General features: G+C 55.0%; 2 protein-coding genes across 2 annotated transcripts; both read right to left on the bottom strand.

The window, feature by feature from the left end:
- Positions 1-905: 905 nt before the first annotated feature.
- On the bottom strand, positions 906-6,962 carry LOC148821468 (GTPase IMAP family member 8-like). Its single transcript, XM_088930845.1, has 4 exons — positions 6,846-6,962; positions 2,745-3,632; positions 1,569-2,358; positions 906-1,047 (listed from the first exon to the last, which is right to left on the bottom strand). Exons 1-4 carry the CDS (start codon positions 6,874-6,876, stop codon positions 1,035-1,037), a joined length of 1,722 nt encoding a protein of 573 aa, XP_088786971.1. The 5' UTR covers positions 6,877-6,962; the 3' UTR covers positions 906-1,034.
- Positions 6,963-7,797: 835 nt separating this feature from the next.
- Positions 7,798-22,198, bottom strand: LOC148821467 (HMG domain-containing protein 4-like). The gene is made up of 13 exons (XM_088930836.1): positions 21,899-22,198; positions 20,435-20,562; positions 19,302-19,450; positions 19,031-19,109; positions 18,145-18,708; positions 15,383-15,628; positions 14,488-14,729; positions 13,978-14,059; positions 11,683-11,747; positions 11,496-11,598; positions 9,316-9,485; positions 8,855-8,977; positions 7,798-8,030 (listed from the first exon to the last, which is right to left on the bottom strand). The coding sequence occupies exons 2-13, from the start codon at positions 20,469-20,471 to the stop codon at positions 7,986-7,988; spliced, it is 1,905 nt and encodes a 634-aa protein (XP_088786962.1). The 5' UTR covers positions 20,472-20,562; positions 21,899-22,198; the 3' UTR covers positions 7,798-7,985.
- Between the last annotated feature and the right edge of the window lie 529 nt (positions 22,199-22,727).

Raw genomic sequence — 22,727 nt, 5'->3', positions numbered from 1 at the left:
GGAGTGGATCAGACTGCTGTGCACTGGGAGTCTGACTGACAGCACTGTCACACCTGGAGTGGATCAGACTGCTGCGCACTGGGAGTCTGATTGAGATCAGTTTAAATCCCGGAGAGGAACAGACTGACTGTCAGAGCCTCTGTGATGGGTTTGGGTGATACAGTCTGAGTCAGAAGCACAGTTTCTGTCGCCCCGTGTCTCTGCTGTTTCACAGCTCAGCTTTATCGCTGCTCCAGGATTCTTATTTCAATAACGTTTTATAAAAATAAACTTTCTATTCTCTTACAATTGCGCCGTGCGATGTACATGATGCTTTTAAAAGTGCTACCTGTGTCTCCAGAGCGCAAACGAAGCTCCTGCGCTGCAGATAGAAATGTCTGTCTCCACACGCCCTCCCAGAACGCACGTCTCCGGGCCTCCGTTTACACGCTTCGGTTTTTTATAGTTCACCGGTAGAATTCCCCTTCTTCACTTTTGGATGTGCGTGCCCACGGTATTTTAGTGTGCGCCTTGTCTGTTGCTCCTCTGTGCCAGGCACAAGGACAAAACGAAAGAGCGCACTCGCTGCTGAACCGAAGACCGAATTCCTGTGCTTCTCAACCAGGGAAGAAGGAAGCTGGATCCTTATATAACACGTCACACAGCAATGCAATTTAACTTCCCTTTGACACCCCTCTCCCCCTCCTGACTGAGTCCGAGTTCCGAATGTTCAGACACGCTCACCCTGTACTAAACACAAATGCTACACGCTGAAGAAGAGGACAGTAAAAAGGCATTCATAGTCTCTCTAAACCAGGGCTGTCCGGTAACAGAAACAGTTAGCAATAATAAATGCAAACAAAAGAGACTATCAGAGTAACAGTGGGAAATGATTTTATTACAATTCCCTGGCGACACAGCTGTTCTAGATAAGGCAGGTTAATGCAGCCAGTCCAGCGGACAGCTGGTGGTGTGAGTGACCACATAGCAACGTTTTTACAGCCCAAGTCCTGTTCTCCTCTCACTGGAGTCTCTCAAGGCTTCTCCCTGGAACCTCAGCTCCACACACTGCAAAACAGCACAACGGCACTGTGAGACACTCTGGACTCAATCAGTGAAAAACCAACAAGCTCTCAGTGGGAGACTCCACTGTACTGTGAGTATAGAGCCTGGAGAAGAGGCAGCAGCTCAGTGATGCAGCAGTAACACTCCCAGTGGGAGACTCCACACCCACAGCTCAGCTCTGTACTGTGAGTATAGAGCCTGGAGAAGAGGCAGCAGCTCAGTGATACAGCAGTAACACTCCCAGTGGGAGACTCCACACCAACAGCTCAGCTCTGTACTGTGAGTATAGAGCCTGGAGAAGAGGCAGCAGCTCAGTGATACAGCAGTAACACTCCCAGTGGGAGACTCCACACCAACAGCTCAGCTCTGTACTGTGAGTATAGAGCCTGGAGAAGAGGCAGCAGCTCAGTGATGCAGCAGTAACACTCCCAGTGGGAGACTCCACACCCACAGCTCAGCTCTGTACTGTGAGTATAGAGCCTGGAGAAGAGGCAGCAGCTCAGTGATGCAGCAGTAACACTCACAGTGTGTCGGTGCGGAAAAGGTGCTCATCCCTGCTGTTGCTCCTCCTGACAGGCAGATCTGGCTTCTCTTCCTCTTTCTCCTGTGGCTTCAGTGCCTTCATCATCCTCCTGATCATCTCCTCTTCGCAGCACCTCATCCTCTCTACCTCCTGATGAACCTCCTCATTCAGGAAGACCTCTCTGCTGTTCTCGGCCAGCAGCTGCTCGATCTTCTCCAGCAGCTCAGTGACCTGAGTGCTGTCCTGCGTGTTCTGGTTGTTGAGAACATGATACCTGTTCCCACATTTCTGCAGGAGCCACTGCAGGTCCTGCCCTCCAGTCTGGATGTGCTGCTCCAGGGCTGTGTCTCCCAGCCTGTCCCCCCAGGTGAACAGCAGCAGCGTGTGTCTCCACGCTGTCTCGCCCAGGAGCTCCAGGTGCTCCTTCGCTGATGTCCTGTCGGTGACCGAGCCGAGAGGAGTGACCAGGAGGATGGCGTGGGGTCCCGGGGGACAGAGAGACACACTGCGCACGACCTCCTGTTCAACCTTCTGTTGAACCTCCTCTACAATATACCAGCCTGGGGTGTCGACCACAGTGACCTGCCGCCCTGCCACCTCCCCCTGTCTCCTCACGCTCTGCTCCGTTCCTCTACAGCTCACAAACTCCTTCCTGCCCAGGATGGTGTTTCCTGCTGAGCTCTTCCCAGCTACTCTCTCCCCCAGCAGCACGATCCTCAGCTCCGAGAGCCGCTGGGCCTCATGGGAAACAGCCCGTCCCTCCTCTGTCCCTGCAGCCTGGACTCCCGCACCTGTCCGGGAAAAAGAGCACAGCTTATTCCCCAGGGGTCCGGACAGACGCCCCAGCTGGCAGGGTGATATCAGGGCGACCTGTTCAGGGAAGAGGTACACTGGACCCCAGTGCCCCCCAGTGGGCTGTGTGTGGGCTGGAGCTCCTCCTGTAACAGAGGGTCCAGACTGCTCGTCTGATCTCATTTAGCGCCTCCCTGTGTCCCGAGCCCCGCTGAGCTCAGGGCAACAGAGGCTGCCAGTCCTCAGTGCCACTGAAACTCACCCAGAGACACAGGCCCCCGTCCCCCAGTGGCTGACCGCAGAGCTCCCTCTCCCTGGCGTCGCTCCGCTCCGGTCCGGTCGGAGAGCCGGACAGGAGGAGCAGAGCGAGACGACACAAACTCACCCGCAGGAAGCCCCTCTCCTGGGAGAGTTTCCATCCTCTGCCTCTTCCTTCCCACTTCCTCCAGCACCTCTTCTTCCTCTGCTGGCGTCTCTTCCATCACCCAGCACTCCCTGTCTTCTCTCCATTCCTGCTTTATTACCAACACAGGCCTGCGCATCCCCTGCCTCCAAACAGCCTCTGTCCTGCGGGAATGGCCCGCCGTCTCCCTGGGCACGCACAGCGCGCGGCCCCCCTCCGCCAGCTCCGGAGCCGTCTCCCTGTCGGAGTGATAGCACGAGCCCCCACTCTCCGCCAGCAGCTGCTCGATCTTCTCCAGCAGCTCAGTGACCTGAGTGCTGTCCTGCGTGTTCTGGTTGTTGAGAACATGATACCTGTTCCCACATTTCTGCAGGAGCCACTGCAGGTCCTGCCCTCCGGTCTGGATGTGCTGCTCCAGGGCTGTGTCTCCCAGCCTGTCCCCCCAGGTGAACAGCAGCAGCGTGTGTCTCCACGCTGTCTCGCCCAGGAGCTCCAGGTGCTCCTTCGCTGATGTCCTGTCGGTGACCGAGCCGAGAGGAGTGACCAGGAGGATGGCGTGGGGTCCCGGGGGACAGAGAGACACACTGCGCACGACCTCCTGTTCAACCTTCTGTTGAACCTCCTCTACAATATACCAGCCTGGGGTGTCGACCACAGTGACCTGCTGCCCTGCCACCTCCCCCTGTCTCCTCACGCTCTGCTCCGTTCCTCTCCAGCTCACAAACTCCTTCCTGCCCAGGATGGTGTTTCCTGCTGAGCTCTTCCCAGCTACTCTCTCCCCCAGCAGCACGATCCTCAGCTCCGAGAGCCGCTGGGCCTCATGGGAAACAGCCCGTCCCTCCTCTGTCCCTGCAGCCTGGACTCCCGCACCTGTCCGGGAGAAAGAGCACAGCTTATTCCCCAGGGGTCCGGACAGACGCCCCAGTGAGAGCAGCTGTCCTGGGTATGGAGCCCCAGCAGGGTGAAACTGGGGTGTCTGGTTCAGTGGCAAGGGTCCCCCCCCCGCCCTCCCTGCAGGTCTGGGCTCCACTGACCTTCCCCGGAGGCAGTGGGATCACCTCGGGGCCCCCCACGCTGGGCAGGGGGCGGCCGTCAGGCCAGGGGTCAGGCCCTGACCTCGCCCATCTCCCTGCACGGAGCTCCGGGCCTTCCTGCTCACCTGCTTTCACACCCCTCCTCGCGCCCCGTCTTCTCCCTCGCAGTGCAGCCCCGCTCGCCCCTCATAGTGTTGGGGGGCTCAGACAGCCTGCACCCCCGCAGGAGACAGGTTGTGGCTCTCCTCAGCGCGGCGGGTTACCCCAATAAAGCTCACTGCTGGAACTGCGCCTCTTCTCCGCCTTGACCAGTGTGACAGAGTCCCTGTCACCCCAGCTGGTGAGATACTGTGGACAGCAGTGCTTCACCCTGGGCCTTGGACACTTGGACACCTGGACACTTGGACTTCTTATGGCTGTACCGTCATACAACACGTTTCCTTGGCACACACGGACTCGCTCTGTGCTTGAGCAAGCCTGTGACGCAAGATTCCACTGCTCTCAGTTACAAACTAGCTCTCTGGGAGCTGGGAGCTCGACTCAGGGCAGTCAGGACCAGGAGGAAGAGTCGGGGCTCGGCAGAGCGACCCTGCAGACGTCAGGCAGGAGCCCCACTGGGCCCAGTGCGTGAGGTTCTGTCATGCTGACATGATTCACGCCAGACTGAGTTTGAATACAGGCCCAGAGCGCCCTGAAGGCATCGGTATAGAGCACAAATCACACAGCTGTCAGCCTCTGTTACAATATTCACACCCAGAGCAGCTCCAGGCTCCGGATGCCTTCATCCCAGGTCTTGAATTCAGACAAACCCTGAGACGTGTTTTGATCAGGATACTCTTGGAAGTCCTGTGCAGAATAGATTCTCAACAGAAACAGGGACTGAAAAGAGATGCACACTACAGTCCTCACTGTGAATTTTCATTAGTTTGATTAACACAGAGCTGTGTTTCTATCCCAGAAATTTCGAAAGTGATCCAGAGGTGCTGTCCTGTGCACAGTATAGTGAGACAGACTCACCAGGGTCCAGTATAGAGAGAGACAGTCACACAGCAGAGACTCACCAGGGTCCAGTGTAGAGAGAGACAGTCACACACCAGAGAGACTCACCAGAGTCCAGTATAGAGAGAGACAGTCACACAGCAGAGAGACTCACCAGGGTCCAGTGTAGAGAGACAGTCACACAGCAGAGAGACTCACCAGAGTCCAGTGTAGAGAGACAGTCACACAGCAGAGAGACTCACCAGAGTCCAGTGTAGAGAGAGACAGTCACACAGCAGAGAGACTCACCAGAGTCCAGTGTAGAGAGAGACAGTCACACAGCAGAGAGACTCACCAGGGTCCAGTGTAGAGAGAGACAGTCACACAGCAGAGAGACTCACCAGAGTCCAGTGTAGAGAGAGACAGTCACACAGCAGAGAGACTCACCAGGGTCCAGTGTAGAGAGAGACAGTCACACAGCAGAGAGACTCACCAGAGTCCAGTGTAGAGAGAGACAGTCACACAGCAGAGAGACTCACCAGAGTCCAGTGTAGAGAGAGACAGTCACACACCAGAGAGACTCACCAGGGTCCAGTGTAGAGAGAGACAGTCACACAGCAGAGACTCACCAGAGTCCAGTGTAGAGAGAGACAGTCACACAGCAGAGAGACTCACCAGGGTCCAGTGTAGAGAGAGACAGTCACACAGCAGAGAGACTCACCAGAGTCCAGTGTAGAGAGAGACAGTCACACACCAGACTCACCAGAGTCCAGTGTAGAGAGAGACAGTCACACAGCAGAGAGACTCACCAGGGTCCAGTGTAGAGAGAGACAGTCACACAGCAGAGAGACTCACCAGAGTCCAGTGTAGAGAGAGACAGTCACACAGCAGAGAGACTCACCAGAGTCCAGTGTAGAGAGAGACAGTCACACAGCAGAGAGACTCACCAGAGTCCAGTGTAGAGAGAGACAGTCACACAGCAGAGAGACTCACCAGAGTCCAGTATAGAGAGAGACAGTCACACAGCAGAGAGACTCACCAGAGTCCAGTGTAGAGAGAGACAGTCACACAGCAGAGAGACTCACCAGGGTCCAGTGTAGAGAGACAGTCACACAGCAGAGAGACTCACCAGAGTCCAGTATAGAGAGAGACAGTCACACAGCAGAGAGACTCACCAGAGTCCAGTATAGAGAGAGACAGTCACACACCAGAGAGACTCACCAGAGTCCAGTGTAGAGAGAGACAGTCACACAGCAGAGAGACTCACCAGAGTCCAGTGTAGAGAGAGACAGTCACACACCAGACTCACCAGAGTCCAGTGTAGAGAGACAGTCACACAGCAGAGAGACTCACCAGAGTCCAGTGTAGAGAGAGACAGTCACACAGCAGAGAGACTCACCAGAGTCCAGTGTAGAGAGACAGTCACACAGCAGAGAGACTCACCAGGGTCCAGTGTAGAGAGAGACAGTCACACAGCAGAGAGACTCACCAGAGTCCAGTGTAGAGAGAGACAGTCACACAGCAGAGAGACTCACCAGGGTCCAGTGTAGAGAGACAGTCACACAGCAGAGAGACTCACCAGAGTCCAGTGTAGAGAGAGACAGTCACACAGCAGAGACTCACCGGGGTCCAGTGTAGAGAGAGACAGTCACACAGCAGAGACTCACCAGAGTCCAGTGTAGAGAGAGACAGTCACACAGCAGAGAGACTCACCAGAGTCCAGTGTAGAGAGACAGTCACACAGCAGAGAGACTCACCAGAGTCCAGTGTAGAGAGAGACAGTCACACAGCAGAGAGACTCACCAGAGTCCAGTGTAGAGAGAGACAGTCACACACCAGACTCACCAGAGTCCAGTGTAGAGAGAGACAGTCACACAGCAGAGACTCACCGGGGTCCAGTGTAGAGAGAGACAGTCACACACCAGAGAGACTCACCAGAGTCCAGTGTAGAGAGAGACAGTCACACACCAGAGAGACTCACCAGGGTCCAGTGTAGAGAGAGACAGTCACACAGCAGAGAGACTCACCAGAGTCCAGTGTAGAGAGAGACAGTCACACAGCAGAGACTCACCGGGGTCCAGGACTGTAGAGGACTTGTCCATCTGTCAGGACGCTGTGAATATAGCTCAGCCCCTAGTCTTGTTGTGATCCAGGTGAGTCTCTACAGGTGAACCTGTTTCGCTGCCCCACAAGAGAAATGTAAGTCCATGCATGCAGACGGCAGCTGCTGGTGCCCAGACTTGTTCAGAGGACGCCACCCTGCCTTCTCCTCCCTCCAAACTGTCAATATCGGGAGTGAAGGGAACATCTCATTGAAAAAGACACACCTACTGCAGTCTGAGCTTGTGAAAGGACTCCTCTTAAATAAAAACACCCCTCACAAGATATAGAAACCATTATAACCCACACTGGGAGACTCCACAGACACAGCTCAGCTCTGTACTGTCTGGAGAAGAGGCAGCAGCTCAGTGATGCAGCAGTAACACTCCCAGTGGGAGACTCCACAGCCACAGCTCAGCTCTGTACTGTGAGTATAGAGCCTGGAGAAGAGGCAGCAGCTCAGTGATGCAGCAGTAACACTCACAGTGTCACACCTCAGCATGTCTATGAAACAACCACAGGGACCCAAACAAGTTGCTTCAGTTGTATTGAAACTCATCTGGCTGGAAACTGTACTTTTATTCCCAAAGGCAAATTGCACAGGAGGGAGGGCCATCTCCCTGCAAACAAGCTTGGACCTGCAGCCCTGTGAGAGCCTGGTACGAGCCTGCAGAGACTGACAGGGGACAGGCTCGAACCCGCAGCCCCGAGACTGACAGGGGACAGGCTCGAACCCCCAGAATGAGACTGACAGGGGACAGGCTCGAACCCACAGCCCCAAGACTGACAGGGGACAGGCCCGAACCCGCAGCCCCGAGACTGACAGGGGACAGAGATCACAGGTCATCCATAAAACACCTCTGAACACAACTGGGGGTCACAGGTCACCCCCAACAAAAACAGAAAGAACCAGGAAGCACAGCTTCACTAAAAGAGTTTTAATTAAAAAACAAACGAATAGAGACTTTTTAAGAACAGAATTAAAACAGAGGCTCTTCTTCCAGAGGCCCCAGTGGATTCTGGGTACTCCCGCCATGTGCCCGTCGTGCCAACTCCTTCCTTCGCGACCCAGATCGAGTCCACTCAGGCCCGCTGGGCACCGCGGCTGCCGTCACAGTCCGGGCATGACATAGGCGATGTTGTCCAGAGTGTTGGACTGAGAGAGACAGAGAGAGTGAAAACACTGTCCGACACAGAGAGCAACACCCCAGCAGAGCAAGACAGACGGAGAGAGAGCCTGAGGAACAGTGAGTCTCTCCCAATCATGCTCCATCTGTCTACAGCAGATGTAAATATTTTATGATATATCTCTGTTGTAAATGTCTGTAATATGTCTGTAGATTTTATTTTACTTTTATTTTTTGTTTTGTTTCATGTTAATTTTATTATTTTTATTTGCTTTGGCAACACTGATCCCATCAGTCATGCTAATAAAGCACCTTGAATTGAACTGAATTGAGAGAGATCAGAGCTCAGGCAGACAGAGACACAGAGAGATCAGAGCTCAGAGACACAGAGACACAGAGAGATCAGAGCTCAGAGACACAGAGACACAGAGAGATCAGAGCTCAGAGACACAGGGACACAGAGAGATCAGAGCTCAGAGACACAGAGAGATCAGAGCTCAGGCAGACAGAGACACAGAGAGATCAGAGCTCAGAGACACAGAGAGATCAGAGCTCAGAGACACAGAGACACAGAGAGATCAGAGCTCAGAGACACAGAAACACAGAGACACAGAGAGATCAGAGCTCAGAGACACAGAAACACAGAGAGATCAGAGCTCAGAGACACAGAAACACAGAGACACGGAGAGATCAGAGCTCAGAGAGACAGAGATAGTTCTCAGATAGACAGTCAGACAGCTCAGAGCTCAGAGAGACAGAGAGATCAGAGCTCAGAGAGACGGAGAGACAGCCGTCAGGCAGAGCGCAGCCTGAGGAGAGGAAGAAGGACAGACAGCTGGGTTAGGGAACTCACCAGGACGTGTCGAGGGCAGGAGTTGAGCTCCGGGACCTGGGCAGTGAGACAGGTGAGTGGCCCCAGAGCACAGAGGATAGAGTCCAGGAGGACAGACAGGCTGCCGGACACAGCCACCATGCCCTGGAAACATAAAAATATAATAATATAATAATACATCACTCAGCACCACTCACAGCTATAGAGACACACAGATACTGAACACACAGCTGTGGACAGTGTTCAGGACAGTGCTGTGGACAGTTGAGGACAGAGCTGTGGACAGAGCTGAGGATAGTGCTATGGACAGAGCTGAGGACAGTGCTGTGGACAGTGCTGTGGACAGTGCTGTGGACAGAGCTGAGGACAGTGCTGTGGACAGTGCTGTGGACAGAGCAGCGGACAGAGCAGTGGACAGAGCAGCGGACAGAGCTGTGCTACACTCGCACTGTACTGAAGAGCTGTTGTGAGGGGGCTCTGACCTCGGTCTCCTGCAGCCGGTGTCCAATCAGGCTGAGCGATTCTCCCAGGAGCTGCAGGTGGGCAGCAGCGTCGATGGGGTCGACCTCTGGAGCACGAGCTGGAGACAGAGGCACAGCCACGGACCCCGAGGGAGACTTCCGGCAGGGAGAGGACACACTCCGCACTGACCCTGAGAGAGAGGGGTTAATACACACACTCCTGCACACTACTGTACACTGACACTGCACTGAGAGAGAGAGAGAAGGGTTAATACACACACTCCTCCTGCACACTACTGTACACTGACACTGCCCTGAGAGAGAGGGGTTAATACACACACCCCTCCTGCACACTACTGTACACTGACACTGCACTGAGAGAGAGAGGGGTTAATACACACACTCCTCCTGCACACTACTGTACACTGACACTGCACTGAGAGAGAGGGGTTAATACACACACTCCTCCTGCACACTACTGTACACTGACACTGCACTGAGAGAGAGAGGGGTTAATACACACACTCCTCCTGCACACTACTGTACACTGACACTGCACCGAGAGAGAGAGGGGTTAATACACACACCCCTCCTGCACACTACTGTACACTGACACTGCACTGAGAGAGAGAGAGAAGGGTTAATACACACACTCCTCCTGCACACTACTGTACACTGACACTGCACTGAGAGAGAGAGGGGTTAATACACACACTCCTCCTGCACACTACTGTACACTGACACTGCACTGAGAGAGAGGGGTTAATACACACACTCCTCCTGCACACTGCTGTGCACTGACACTGCACTGAGAGAGAGAGAGGGGTTAATACACACACTCCTCCTGCACACTACTGTACACTGACACTGCCCTGAGAGAGGGGTTAATACACACACTCTTACTGCACACTACTGTACACTGACACTGCACTGAGAGAGAGAGGGGTTAATACACACACTCCTCCTGCACACTACTGGACACTGACACTGCACTGAGAGAGAGAGGGGTTAATACACACACTCCTCCTGCACACTACTGTACACTGACACTGCACTGAGAGAGAGAGGGGTTAATACACACACTCCTCCTGCACACTACTGTACACTGACACTGCACTGAGAGAGAGAGGGGTTAATACACACACTCCTCCTGCACACTACTGTACACTGACACTGCACTGAGAGAGAGGGGTTAATACACACACTCCTCCTGCACTGTACTGGACACTGACACTGCACTGAGAGAGAGAGGGGTTAATACACACACTCCTCCTGCACACTACTGTACACTGACACTGCACTGAGAGAGAGAGGGGTTAATACACACACTCCTCCTGCACACTACTGTACACTGACACTACACTGAGAGAGAGGGGTTAATACACACACTCCTCCTGTACACTACTGTACACTGACACTGCACTGAGAGAGAGAGGGGTTAATACACACACTCCTCCTGCACACTACTGTACACTGACACTGCACTGAGAGAGAGAGGGGTTAATACACACACTCCTCCTGCACACTACTGTACACTGACACTGCACTGAGAGAGAGGGGTTAATACACACACTCCTCCTGCACACTACTGTACACTGACACTGCACTGAGAGAGAGAGGGGTTAATACACACACTCCTTCTGCACACTACTGTACACTGACACTGCACTGAGAGAGAGGGGTTAATACACACACTCCTCCTGCACACTACTGTACACTGACACTGCACTGAGAGAGAGAGGGGTTAATACACACACTCCTCCTGCACACTACTGTACACTGACACTGCACTGAGAGAGAGGGGTTAATACACACACTCCTCCTGCACACTACTGTACACTGACACTGCCCTGAGAGAGAGAGGGGTTAATACACACACTCCTCCTGCACACTACTGTACACTGACACTGCACTGAGAGAGAGAGGGGTTAATACACACACTCCTCCTGCACTGTACTGGACACTGACACTGCACTGAGAGAGGGGTTAATACACACACTCCTCCTGCACACTACTGTACACTGACACTGCACTGAGAGAGAGAGGGGTTAATACACACACCCCTCCTGCACACTACTGTACACTGACACTGCACTGAGAGAGAGAGGGGTTAATACACACACTCCTCCTGCACTGTACTGGACACTGACACTACACTGGTAACAGGTAACGCCTGCAGGTACAGGTGTCGTCTCTGGTACCTTTGCTCTTGCCCGGCTCGCTGGAGGAGCTCTTCCGCTTCACTGTTGTGGCCTCAGCCTTGTTCTGCTTGTGCTGCAGATACTGAGCCTTCTGTCGCCACACCTACTGACACAGAGAGAGACAGGTGAGCGGCGCTGCAGCCGCAGGGAGAGACGTGAAGTGAGGACAGACAGACAAGGAGCTCACCAGTTTGTCTTTTTCCGGCAGCTGTTTCCACACCTCCGCCAGCTTCCGGCTCAGCTCTCCGAACACTGCAGGCAGAATAAAACTCCCCAGTCACACACAGCCTCACAGACAGAATAAAACTCCCCAGTCACACACAGCCTCACAGACAGAATAAAACTCCCCAGTCACACACAGCCTCTCAGACAGAATAAAACTCCCCCAGTCACACACAGCCTCACAGACAGAATAAAACTCCCCAGTCACACACAGCCTCACAGACAGAATAAAACTCCCCAGTCACACACAGCCTCACAGACAGAATAAAACTCCCCCAGTCACACACAGCCTCACAGACAGAATAAAACTCCCCCAGTCACACACAGCCTCACAGACAGAATAAAACTCCCCAGTCACACACAGCCTCTCAGACAGAATAAAACTCCACAGTCACACACAGCCTCACACAGACAGAATAAAACTCCCCAGTCACACACAGCCTCTCACAGACAGAATAAAACTCCCCAGTCACACACAGCCTCACAGACAGAATAAAACTCCCCAGTCACACACAGCCTCACAGACAGAATAAAACTCCCCAGTCACACACAGCCTCACAGACAGAATAAAACTCCCCAGTCACACACAGCCTCACACAGACAGAATAAAACTCCCCAGTCACACACAGCCTCTCAGACAGAATAAAACTCCCCAGTCACACACAGCCTCACAGACAGAATAAAACTCCCCAGTCACACACAGCCTCTCACAGACAGAATAAAACTCCCCAGTCACACACAGCCTCTCAGACAGAATAAAACTCCCCAGTCACACACAGCCTCACAGACAGAATAAAACTCCCCCAGTCACACACAGCCTCACAGACAGAATAAAACTCCCCCAGTCACACACAGCCTCACAGACAGAATAAAACTCCCCAGTCACACACAGCCTCACAGACAGAATAAAACTCCCCAGTCACACACAGCCTCACAGACAGAATAAAACTCCCCAGTCACACACAGCCTCACAGACAGAATAAAACTCCCCCAGTCACACACAGCCTCACAGACAGAATAAAACTCCCCCAGTCACACACAGCCTCTCAGACAGAATAAAACTCCCCCAGTCACACACAGCCTCACACAGACAGAATAAAACTCCCCAGTCACACACAGCCTCTCAGACAGAATAAAACTCCCCAGTCACACACAGCCTCTCACAGACAGAATAAAACTCCCCCAGTCACACACAGCCTCTCACAGACAGAATAAAACTCCCCCAGTCACACACAGCCTCACACAGACAGAATAAAACTCCCCAGTCACACACAGCCTCTCACAGACAGAATAAAACTCCCCCAGTCACACACAGCCTCACACAGACAGAATAAAACTCCCCAGTCACACACAGCCTCTCAGACAGAATAAAACTCCACAGTCACACACAGCCTCACAGACAGAATAAAACTCCCCAGTCACACACAGCCTCTCAGACAGAATAAAACTCCACAGTCACACACAGCCTCACACAGACAGAATAAAACTCCCCCAGTCACACACAGCCTCACACAGACAGAATAAAACTCCCCCAGTCACACACAGCCTCTCAGACAGAATAAAACTCCCCAGTCACACACAGCCTCTCAGACAGAATAAAACTCCCCAGTCACACACAGCCTCACAGACAGAATAAAACTCCCCAGTCACACACAGCCTCACACAGACAGAATAAAACTCCCCCAGTCACACACAGCCTCACAGACAGAATAAAACTCCCCAGTCACACACAGCCTCACAGACAGAATAAAACTCCCCAGTCACACACAGCCTCACAGACAGAATAAAACTCCCCAGTCACACACAGCCTCACACAGACAGAATAAAACTCCCCCAGTCACACACAGCCTCACAGACAGAATAAAACTCCCCAGTCACACACAGCCTCACAGACAGAATAAAACTCCCCAGTCACACACAGCCTCACACAGACAGAATAAAACTCCCCAGTCACACACAGCCTCACAGACAGAATAAAACTCCCCAGTCACACACAGCCTCACACAGACAGAATAAAACTCCCCAGTCACACACAGCCTCTCAGACAGAATAAAACTCCCCAGTCACACACAGCCTCTCAGACAGAATAAAACTCCCCAGTCACACACAGCCTCACACAGACACACTGACCCAGGCCCGGATGTGTAGCACCAGAACAGCACACAGTCTCACTGCAGACACACAGACACACTGACCCAGGCCCGGATGTGTAGCACCAGAACAGCACACAGTCTCACTGCAGACACACAGACGCACTGACCCAGGCCCGGATGCTCTGAGGTGATGTTGACCCGATACTCCTTACAGAACACCTGGTACGCCGTCATGTTCTTCTTCTTGGGCTGCAGAGGGAGAGCAGACAAGGAGAGGAGTGTGTGTGACAGCCCGAACCCGGGACTTGTGGCCTGGCGGCCCGTCAGAACACTGCTCTTTCCACACGAATCTCCCAGCACAGCACCGTCAGAGTACCAGGGTGGAGTTCTGGACCGGGTCAAGACCTCCCCAGACCCAGTTCTCCAGTCCTGTCCACCGAGACCCTGCAGAGTCCCGGACAGGAGTTCTGGACCGGGTCAAGACCTCCCCAGACCCAGTTCTCCAGTCCTGTCCACCGAGACCCTGCGGAGTCCCGGAGCGGAGCTCTGGGCCGAGCTGGTTCTGACTGTAAGCAGCTGGGGGTCGGACACCCGACCGCTCGGCCGGTCTCGGGCCGGACTGCGGGGAGGAGCTTTCCCGGGACGTTCACACACTGACAACAGCAATCAGAGCCCACCTTCTCCTTCTCCGCCTTCTCCCGGTCTCGCCCCTCCTTCTTCTTCTTCTCGCTCTGCGATTCGCTGCTGGAGTGGTGATGCACCACGGCGGGCGGGCTCATCGCGTAGGCCCCGCCCCCCGAGACCACACCCCCGTATGCCCCGCCCCCGGGGGCCGGCCCTGAGCTGTGGTTGGCCGAGCTGTGCGTGTGGGCGTGGCCCCGTGCCAGCTCAGCGGGGGTCAGCAGGACAGTGGTGGACCCTGTGGGAGACAGCAGCCCAGCTGTTGGTCTGCACTCCACTGTGTCTGTGTCTCAGCTCGACCCTGCCAGCGTCTTAGTCACCCACAGCAGGTCTCACGGACTCGGATATAATCCTCCCACAGACCCCAGTCTCCCCGTCTCTCCCAGTGAGTCCCAGTCTCCATCAGTCTCTCCCAGTGAGCCCCAGTCTCCTCCACAGAGCCCCAGTCTCCCCCAGTCTCTCCTAGTGAGCCCCAGTCTCCTCCACAGAGCCCCAGTCTCCCCCAGTCTCTCCCAGCGAGCCCCAGTCTCCTCCACAGAGCCCCAGTCTCCCCCAGTCTCTCCCAGTGAGCCCCAGTCTCTCCCAGTCTCCCCCACAGAGCCCCAGCCTCCCCCAGTCTCCCCCACAGAGCCCCAGCCTCCCCCAGTCTCTCCTAGTGAGCCCCAGTCTCTCCCAGTCTCCCCCACAGAGCCCCAGCCTCCCCCAGTCTCTCCTAGTGAGCCCCAGTCTTTCCCAGTCTCCCCCACAGAGCCCCAGTCTCTCCTAGTGAGCCCCAGTCTCCCCCACAGAGCCCCAGTTTCTCCCAGTCTCTCCCAGTGTGCCCCAGTCTCCACCAGTCTCTCCTAGTGAGCCCCAGTCTCCCCCAGTGAGCCCCAGTCTCCCCAGTCGAACCTGCAGCCCCGGCGCTCGGCCCCCCCTCTGCGCTCCTCTTGCTGGACTTGCTGTGCTTCTTGTCGCCGCGGTGACGCTCTCGCTCCCTCTCCTTCTTCTTCTTGCTCTTCTTCGACTTCTTCTTCTTCTTCTGCACCTCACGGTACGAGTCGTCAATCACCAGCTCCCCCGCCTCCAGCTCCGCCCCCGAGGAGGAGGAGTCCGCCCCCCGCAGGGGCCCCCCACACAGCCCTGGGGCCAGACGCCCTGAGAGAGAGAGAAGGGGTTAATACACACACTACTGTACACTGACACTGCACTGAGAGAGAGGGGGGTTAATATACACACTGCTCCTGCACACTACTGTACACTGACACTGCACTGAGAGAGAGAGGTTAATACACACACTCCTCCTGCACACTACTGTACACTGACACAGCACTGAGAGAGAGAGAGGGGTTAATACACACACTCCTCCTGCACACTACTGTACACTGACACTGCACTGAGAGAGAGAGGGGTTAATACACACACTGCTCCTGCACACTACTGTACACTGACACTGCACTGAGAGAGAGGGGTTAATACACACACTCCTCCTGCACACTACTGTACACTGACACTGCACTGAGAGAGAGAGGGGTTAATACACACACTGCTCCTGCACACTACTGTACACTGACACTGCACTGAGAGAGAGAGAGGGGTTAATACACACACTCCTCCTGCACACTACTGTACACTGACACTGCACTGAGAGAGGGGGGTCAATACACACACTCCTCCTGCACACTACTGTACACTGACACTGCACTGAGAGAGAGGGGTTAATACACACACTCCACCTGCACACTACTGTACACTGACACTGCACTGAGAGAGAGAGGGGTTAATACACACACTACTGTACACTGACACTGCACTGAGAGAGAGGGGTTAATACACACACTCCTCCTGCACACTACTGTACACTGACACTGCCCTGAGAGAGAGAGGGGTTAATACACACACTCCTCCTGCACACTACTGTACACTGACACTGAGAGAGAGGGGTTAATACACACACTCCTCCTGCACACTACTGTACACTGACACTGCACTGAGAGAGAGAGGGGTTAATACACACACTCCTCCTGCACACTACTGTACACTGACACTGCACTGAGAGAGAGAGGGGTTAATACACACACTCCTCCTGCACACTACTGTACACTGACACTGCACTGAGAGAGAGAGGGGTTAATACACACACTGCTCCTGCACACTACTGTACACTGACACTGCACTGAGAGAGAGGGGTTAATACACACACTCCTCCTGCACACTACTGTACACTGACACTGCACTGAGAGAGAGAGGGGTTAATACACACACTGCTCCTGCACACTACTGTACACTGACACTGCACTGAGAGAGAGAGAGGGGTTAATACACACACTCCTCCTGCACACTACTGTACACTGACACTGCACTGAGAGAGGGGGGTCAATACACACACTCCTCCTGCACACTACTGTACACTGACACTGCACTGAGAGAGAGGGGTTAATACACACACTCCACCTGCACACTACTGTACACTGACACTGCACTGAGAGAGAGAGGGGTTAATACACACACTACTGTACACTGACACTGCACTGAGAGAGAGGGGTTAATACACACACTCCTCCTGCACACTACTGTACACTGACACTGCCCTGAGAGAGAGAGGGGTTAATACACACACTCCTCCTGCACACTACTGTACACTGACACTGAGAGAGAGGGGTTAATACACACACTCCTCCTGCACACTACTGTACACTGACACTGCACTGAGAGAGAGAGGGGTTAATACACACACTCCTCCTGCACACTACTGTACACTGACACTGCACTGAGAGAGAGAGGGGTTAATACACACACTCCTCCTGCACACTACTGTACACTGACACTGCACTGAGAGAGAGAGGGGTTAATACACACACTCCTCCTGCACACTACTGTACACTGACACTGCACTGAGAGAGAGAGGGGTTAATACACACACTCCTCCTGCACACTACTGTACACTGACACTGCACTGAGAGAGAGAGGGGTTAATATACACACTCCTCCTGCACACCACTGTACACTGACACTGCACTGAGAGAGAGAGAGGGGTTAATACACACACTCCTCCTGCACACTACTGTACACTGACACTGCACTGAGAGAGAGGGGTTAATACACACACTCCTCCTGCACACTACTGTACACTGACACTGCACTGAGAGAGGGGTTAATACACACACTCCTCCTGCACACTACTGTACACTGACACTGCACTGAGAGAGAGAGGGGTTAATACACACACTCCTCCTGCACACTACTGTACACTGACACTGCACTGAGAGAGAGAGAGGGGTTAATACACACACTCCTCCTGCACACTACTGTACACTGACACTGCACTGAGAGAGAGAGGGGTTAATACACACACTCCTCCTGCACACTACTGTACACTGACACTGCACTGAGAGAGAGGGGTTAATACACACACTGCTCCTGCACACTACTGTACACTGACACTGCACTGAGAGAGAGAGGGGCTAATACACACACTCCTCCTGCACACTACTGTACACTGACACTGCACTGAGAGAGAGAGGGGTTAATACACACACTCCTCCTGCACACTACTGTACACTGACACTGCACTGAGAGAGAGAGGGGTTAATACACACTAAAGTACACTGAGTGAGACAGCTGAGAAAGGGGAGCAGTGCGAGAGAGAAAGGGGGACACGTGGGACTCCCCACCTTCCACCTCCACCTCCTTGACCACGATGGGCAGCGGGTCCTTGGGGTGCAGCTTCTTCCGGGGCGCCTTGGAGAGCAAGACCGCGCCCCCCGGCTTGCGACTGGCCTTCTTCAGCGGCACCCCCGAGGGCAGGGGCGAGGAAGAGGAGGACAGCGGCGAGGGGTAGCTGAACCCCTCGCCCCCCCCGCCCGACTCCCCCTTTTCCTTGGGGGACAGGATGAGCTTCATCTTGAGCCCGTCGGCCTCGCGCAGGGTGAGGGGGGGCTCGGGGGCGCCGGGGCCCAGCAGGGCTGACTTGTGCTTCTTGGAGGAGGAGGGGGGGGGGCGGTGTGGGTGGGAGCCGGGGTGCGGCCGCCCCCCCTCGCCCCCCGACCGCCGCCGGTCCTTGCTGGAGTGGTGGTGGGGCGCGGGCCCAGGGTTCGAGGGCTGGGCGCCGGTGGCCAGCGGGGAGGTGATGGCCTGCAGGAGCCCCATCGCCGTGTCCGTGGGGTGGGGGGGCGGCGGGGGGGCGCGCTCCAGCTTCCGCTTCTTCTTGGGCGGGAGGCCGCCCGGCGAGGGGGGGTCTGCAGAGGACAGAGAGGTCAGTACTGAGGCCGGGCCGGGCCGGGCCGCGAGCCAGAACCGAGCCCAATACCGCACACACAGGGCTGGACCAGTGTGGGACGACTGACACTAACAGCACGGTAAGACCCGGAGCGGATCGCACTGCTGTGGAACAGGAGTCTGATTGAGTACACGGTAAGACCCGGAGCGGATCGCACTGCTGTGGAACAGGAGTCTGATTGAGTACACGGTGAGACCCGGAGCGGATCGCACTGCTGTGGAACAGGAGTCTGACTGAGTACACGGTGAGACCCGGAGCGGATCAGATTGTCATCCTCTCACCCCTGTAGTAGTACTCCTCACTCGAGTGCTTCTTCTTCTTCCTGTGCGGGTCTCCCCCCAGCAGGTACAGCTCCGAGTCCTGACAGGGAGAGAGGGAAGAGGGAATGACAGGAAATCCCGCATCCACTGAACGAGAGGAGAGGAGGGCAGACATACAGGGGTCATTAGGTCACACACACAGCTACACAGGAGCAGTGGCAGCCATTTCTAACGTGGGCAGTGTGAAGCTAAAACGCAGCCATGTTCACTAAGGGCAAAGGCAGTGCGGTACCTTGGGTCGTTTCTTGGAGGACTTGCGGACTTGAGCAGCGATCTCCTCCTCCTCCCGCAGCAGGTCCTTGTAGGAGCGTTTCTTCTCCCTCTGACTGCGGCCAGCAACCAGCCCCATCTCCTCCACACCCCCCTCCAGCACTGACACCTCTGACCCGGAGAGAGAGGTTAATACACACACTCCTCCTGCACACTACTGTACACTGACACTGCACTGAGAGAGAGAGGGGTTAATACACACACTCCTCCTGCACACTACTGTACACTGACACTGCACTGAGAGAGAGAGGGGTTAATACACACACTCCTCCTGCACACTACTGTACACTGACACTGCACTGAGAGAGAGAGGGGTTAATACACACACTCCTCCTGCACACTACTGTACACTGACACTGCACTGAGAGAGAGAGGTTAATACACACACTCCTCCTGCACACTACTGTACACTGACACTGCACTGAGAGAGAGGGGTTAATACACACACTCCTCCTGCACACTACTGTACACTGACACTGCACTGAGAGGGGGGTTAATACACACACTCCTCCTGCACACTACTGTACACTGACACTGCACTGAGAGAGAGGGGTTAATACACACACTCCTCCTGCACACTACTGTACACTGACACTGCACTGAGAGAGAGAGGTTAATACACACACTCCTCCTGCACACTACTGTACACTGACACTGCACTGAGAGAGAGGGGTTAATACACACACTCCTCCTGCACACTACTGTACACTGACACTGCACTGAGAGAGAGAGGGGTTAATACACACACTCCTCCTGCACACTACTGTACACTGACACTGCACTGAGAGAGAGGGGTTAATACACACACTGCTCCTGCACACTACTGTACACTGACACTGCACTGAGAGAGAGAGAGGGGTTAATACACACACTCCTCCTGCACACTACTGTACACTGACACTGCACTGAGAGAGAGGGGTTAATACACACACTCCTCCTGCACACTACTGTACACTGACACTGCACTGAGAGGGGTTAATATACACACTCCTCCTGCACACTACTGTACACTGACACTGCACTGAGAGAGAGAGGGGTTAATACACACACTCCTACTGGTACACATCACAGAAATGAATTCAGAGAGACAGTTACCCAGCACTCCCTTCTTCTTGATCTCCTCGTATGACATGACTCCGAGACACCGAGCACCAGTCTGTCTGACCGTCACTCAGTGTCCACCTGGTCACAAGACCCTCCCTCTGTCCGGCTCCGTCTGGGGGCTAGAAACACACTGGAGTCAGTGAGACAGCGGGATCCAGCAGCCTGTCTGTCTCTCTCTGCTGTCAGCACTGACAGACACACGGACACGCTGGAGTCAGTGAGACAGAAGGATACAGCAGCCTGTCTGTCTCTCTCTGCTGTCAGCACTGACAGACACACGGACACACTGGAGTCAGTGAGACAGAAGGATACAGCTACAGACCTACGGGATATCCTCATGTCAGTAAGATGACTGCAGCGGGGAGAGCAAGGACTTATGACAGGGGTCACTGCAACTGGAGAACAGGAGGCACTTCTTCACACAAAGGGTGGTGGGGGTGTGGAACAAGATGCCCAGCAGTGCTGTCAGGAGACAGCTGGCAGGCCCACACGCCTGATCAATAACCTGTGTTCTTGTTCCTGGAGCTGGGCAGCTGATGCCTGCTCTCCAGAGAGCAGTGAGGGGAGAAGCCGGGCTCACCAGGCCGGGTCTGGTCAGAGGGCTCGGCCCGGTTCCGGCCCAGGCCGCTGACGAAGTCAACCCTGCCAGAGGGAGACGGGTCTCTACACGGAGAGTGGTGGGGGAGGGCGTCTGGGTGAAGCCCCGACTCTCTGGGATTGTTCGGGAAAGGGTCGGGAAGGATTCCGGGATTGAGAAGTCCGGGACGGGCTGAGCAGAGGGAGAAGCTCCGCAGAGCAGGAATATCGCCGTCAACGCAGGCTGTTGCCCTAATCATCGCTATGAAAGCTTTTTTTTTAAATGGATTGACAGCTTATTCACCCGTATTTTGCATGTAAAGGTTGGTGCGTGAGACAAGGGGACAAGCACGATATTGCAGCCTCTCACCAGCTCACCCGGGCCGGCACACGGCACCGCTATCCAACCGGATTAGTAATGCCAGCAATTCCTTGTGAAACGCAGCGCGGTCCGTCCAGGTCCCGATACAGAACCAGCCGTTTCCGACCCGGTGCGCCGGACCGGGATCACGATCCGCGGCCGCTGGACTGCTCTTCGCGATAAAATCGTCTCCCACTCTCATCGTTCCTCTTTCCCGCCTGAGCTCTTCAAAAACACCCACACACACAAGAAACACACCCCCTCTCCCCTTCGCCGCATCAATCACCCAGCACTCCCCCCGGACCCCACCCCGGTTGCAGCACCGGCCGTGACCGGGTGCGAGCGCACCCTCCCGGGAGGACTTCCTACTCGAGCCCGAGGCTGCGGGCCCGCAGCAGGCCCGCTGGCTTCGACCGCCCGAGCGAACTCCAGCCAGCGCCGGCTGGGGGTCCTCGCAGGAGAGTCACCTTGCGAGGAGGGGTCGGGAGAGGGGAGGAATACACAGCGTCGCCCGGTACCTTCGCAAAGATCCGTGAAATGGCTACTCCGCTGACTCGGTCGCCGCCATCTTTTTCTTTCCAAAACAACAACAGAGAACAGGGCGGGGAGGAGAGGAGACGGACGGGCGGGCGGGCGGAGCCCTGCTGCCGCTCCGCTCGGAGACGAGCCCGGGCCCGGCCGCTCTCACAGGCTGACCCGGTTCGGACGCGCACAGCCGGCGAGGGCTAATTTGTGCACGTCACCAGAGTGGGCTCCGTCCGTGCGGCAGAACCGGGACCCGTCGGAACCGGCCTCAGCTCCAGTAACAGCAGGGGGCAGCAGGGAGCGGGGTGTCTGTCACCTTTTGGTGCAGGGGTACTCCGGGACCCCAAACCTGCTGAGCTGAGCTCTTAGTCATGTGATCGAGCCCCTGAACTGCAGGTTCATCAGAACCTAGACACCGACACAGACATCAGACTGGAGACGGGAGAGAGAGGAGACACAGACCCCAGACAGGACAAGAGAGAGGAGACATAGACCTCACACAGGTCGGGAGAGAGAAGAGACAGACCCCAGACAGGACAGGAGAGACACAGACCTCACACAGGACAGGAGAAAGAGGACACACAGAACTCACACAGGACAGAAGAGAAACAGACCCCAGCCAGGACAGGAGAGAGGAGACACAGACCTCACACAGGACAGGAGAGAGAGGAGAGATACACTCCACACAGGACAGGAGAGAGAGGAGACACAGACCTCACGCAGGACAGGAGAGAGAGGAGACAGACTCCACAGAGGAGTTCACACAGTCACCATGTCTCTGGGACATGAGAGAACATGCAGGCTTCACATAGATGGCTCTAC

Source organism: Atractosteus spatula, chromosome 13 (genome assembly GCF_055471065.1).
Source record: "Atractosteus spatula isolate fAtrSpa1 chromosome 13, fAtrSpa1.hap1, whole genome shotgun sequence".
Classification (NCBI taxonomy): Eukaryota; Metazoa; Chordata; class Actinopteri; order Semionotiformes; family Lepisosteidae; genus Atractosteus; species Atractosteus spatula.
The sequence above is the reverse complement of the archived record's forward strand: the minus strand, read 5'-3'. Positions and strand labels throughout refer to the sequence as shown.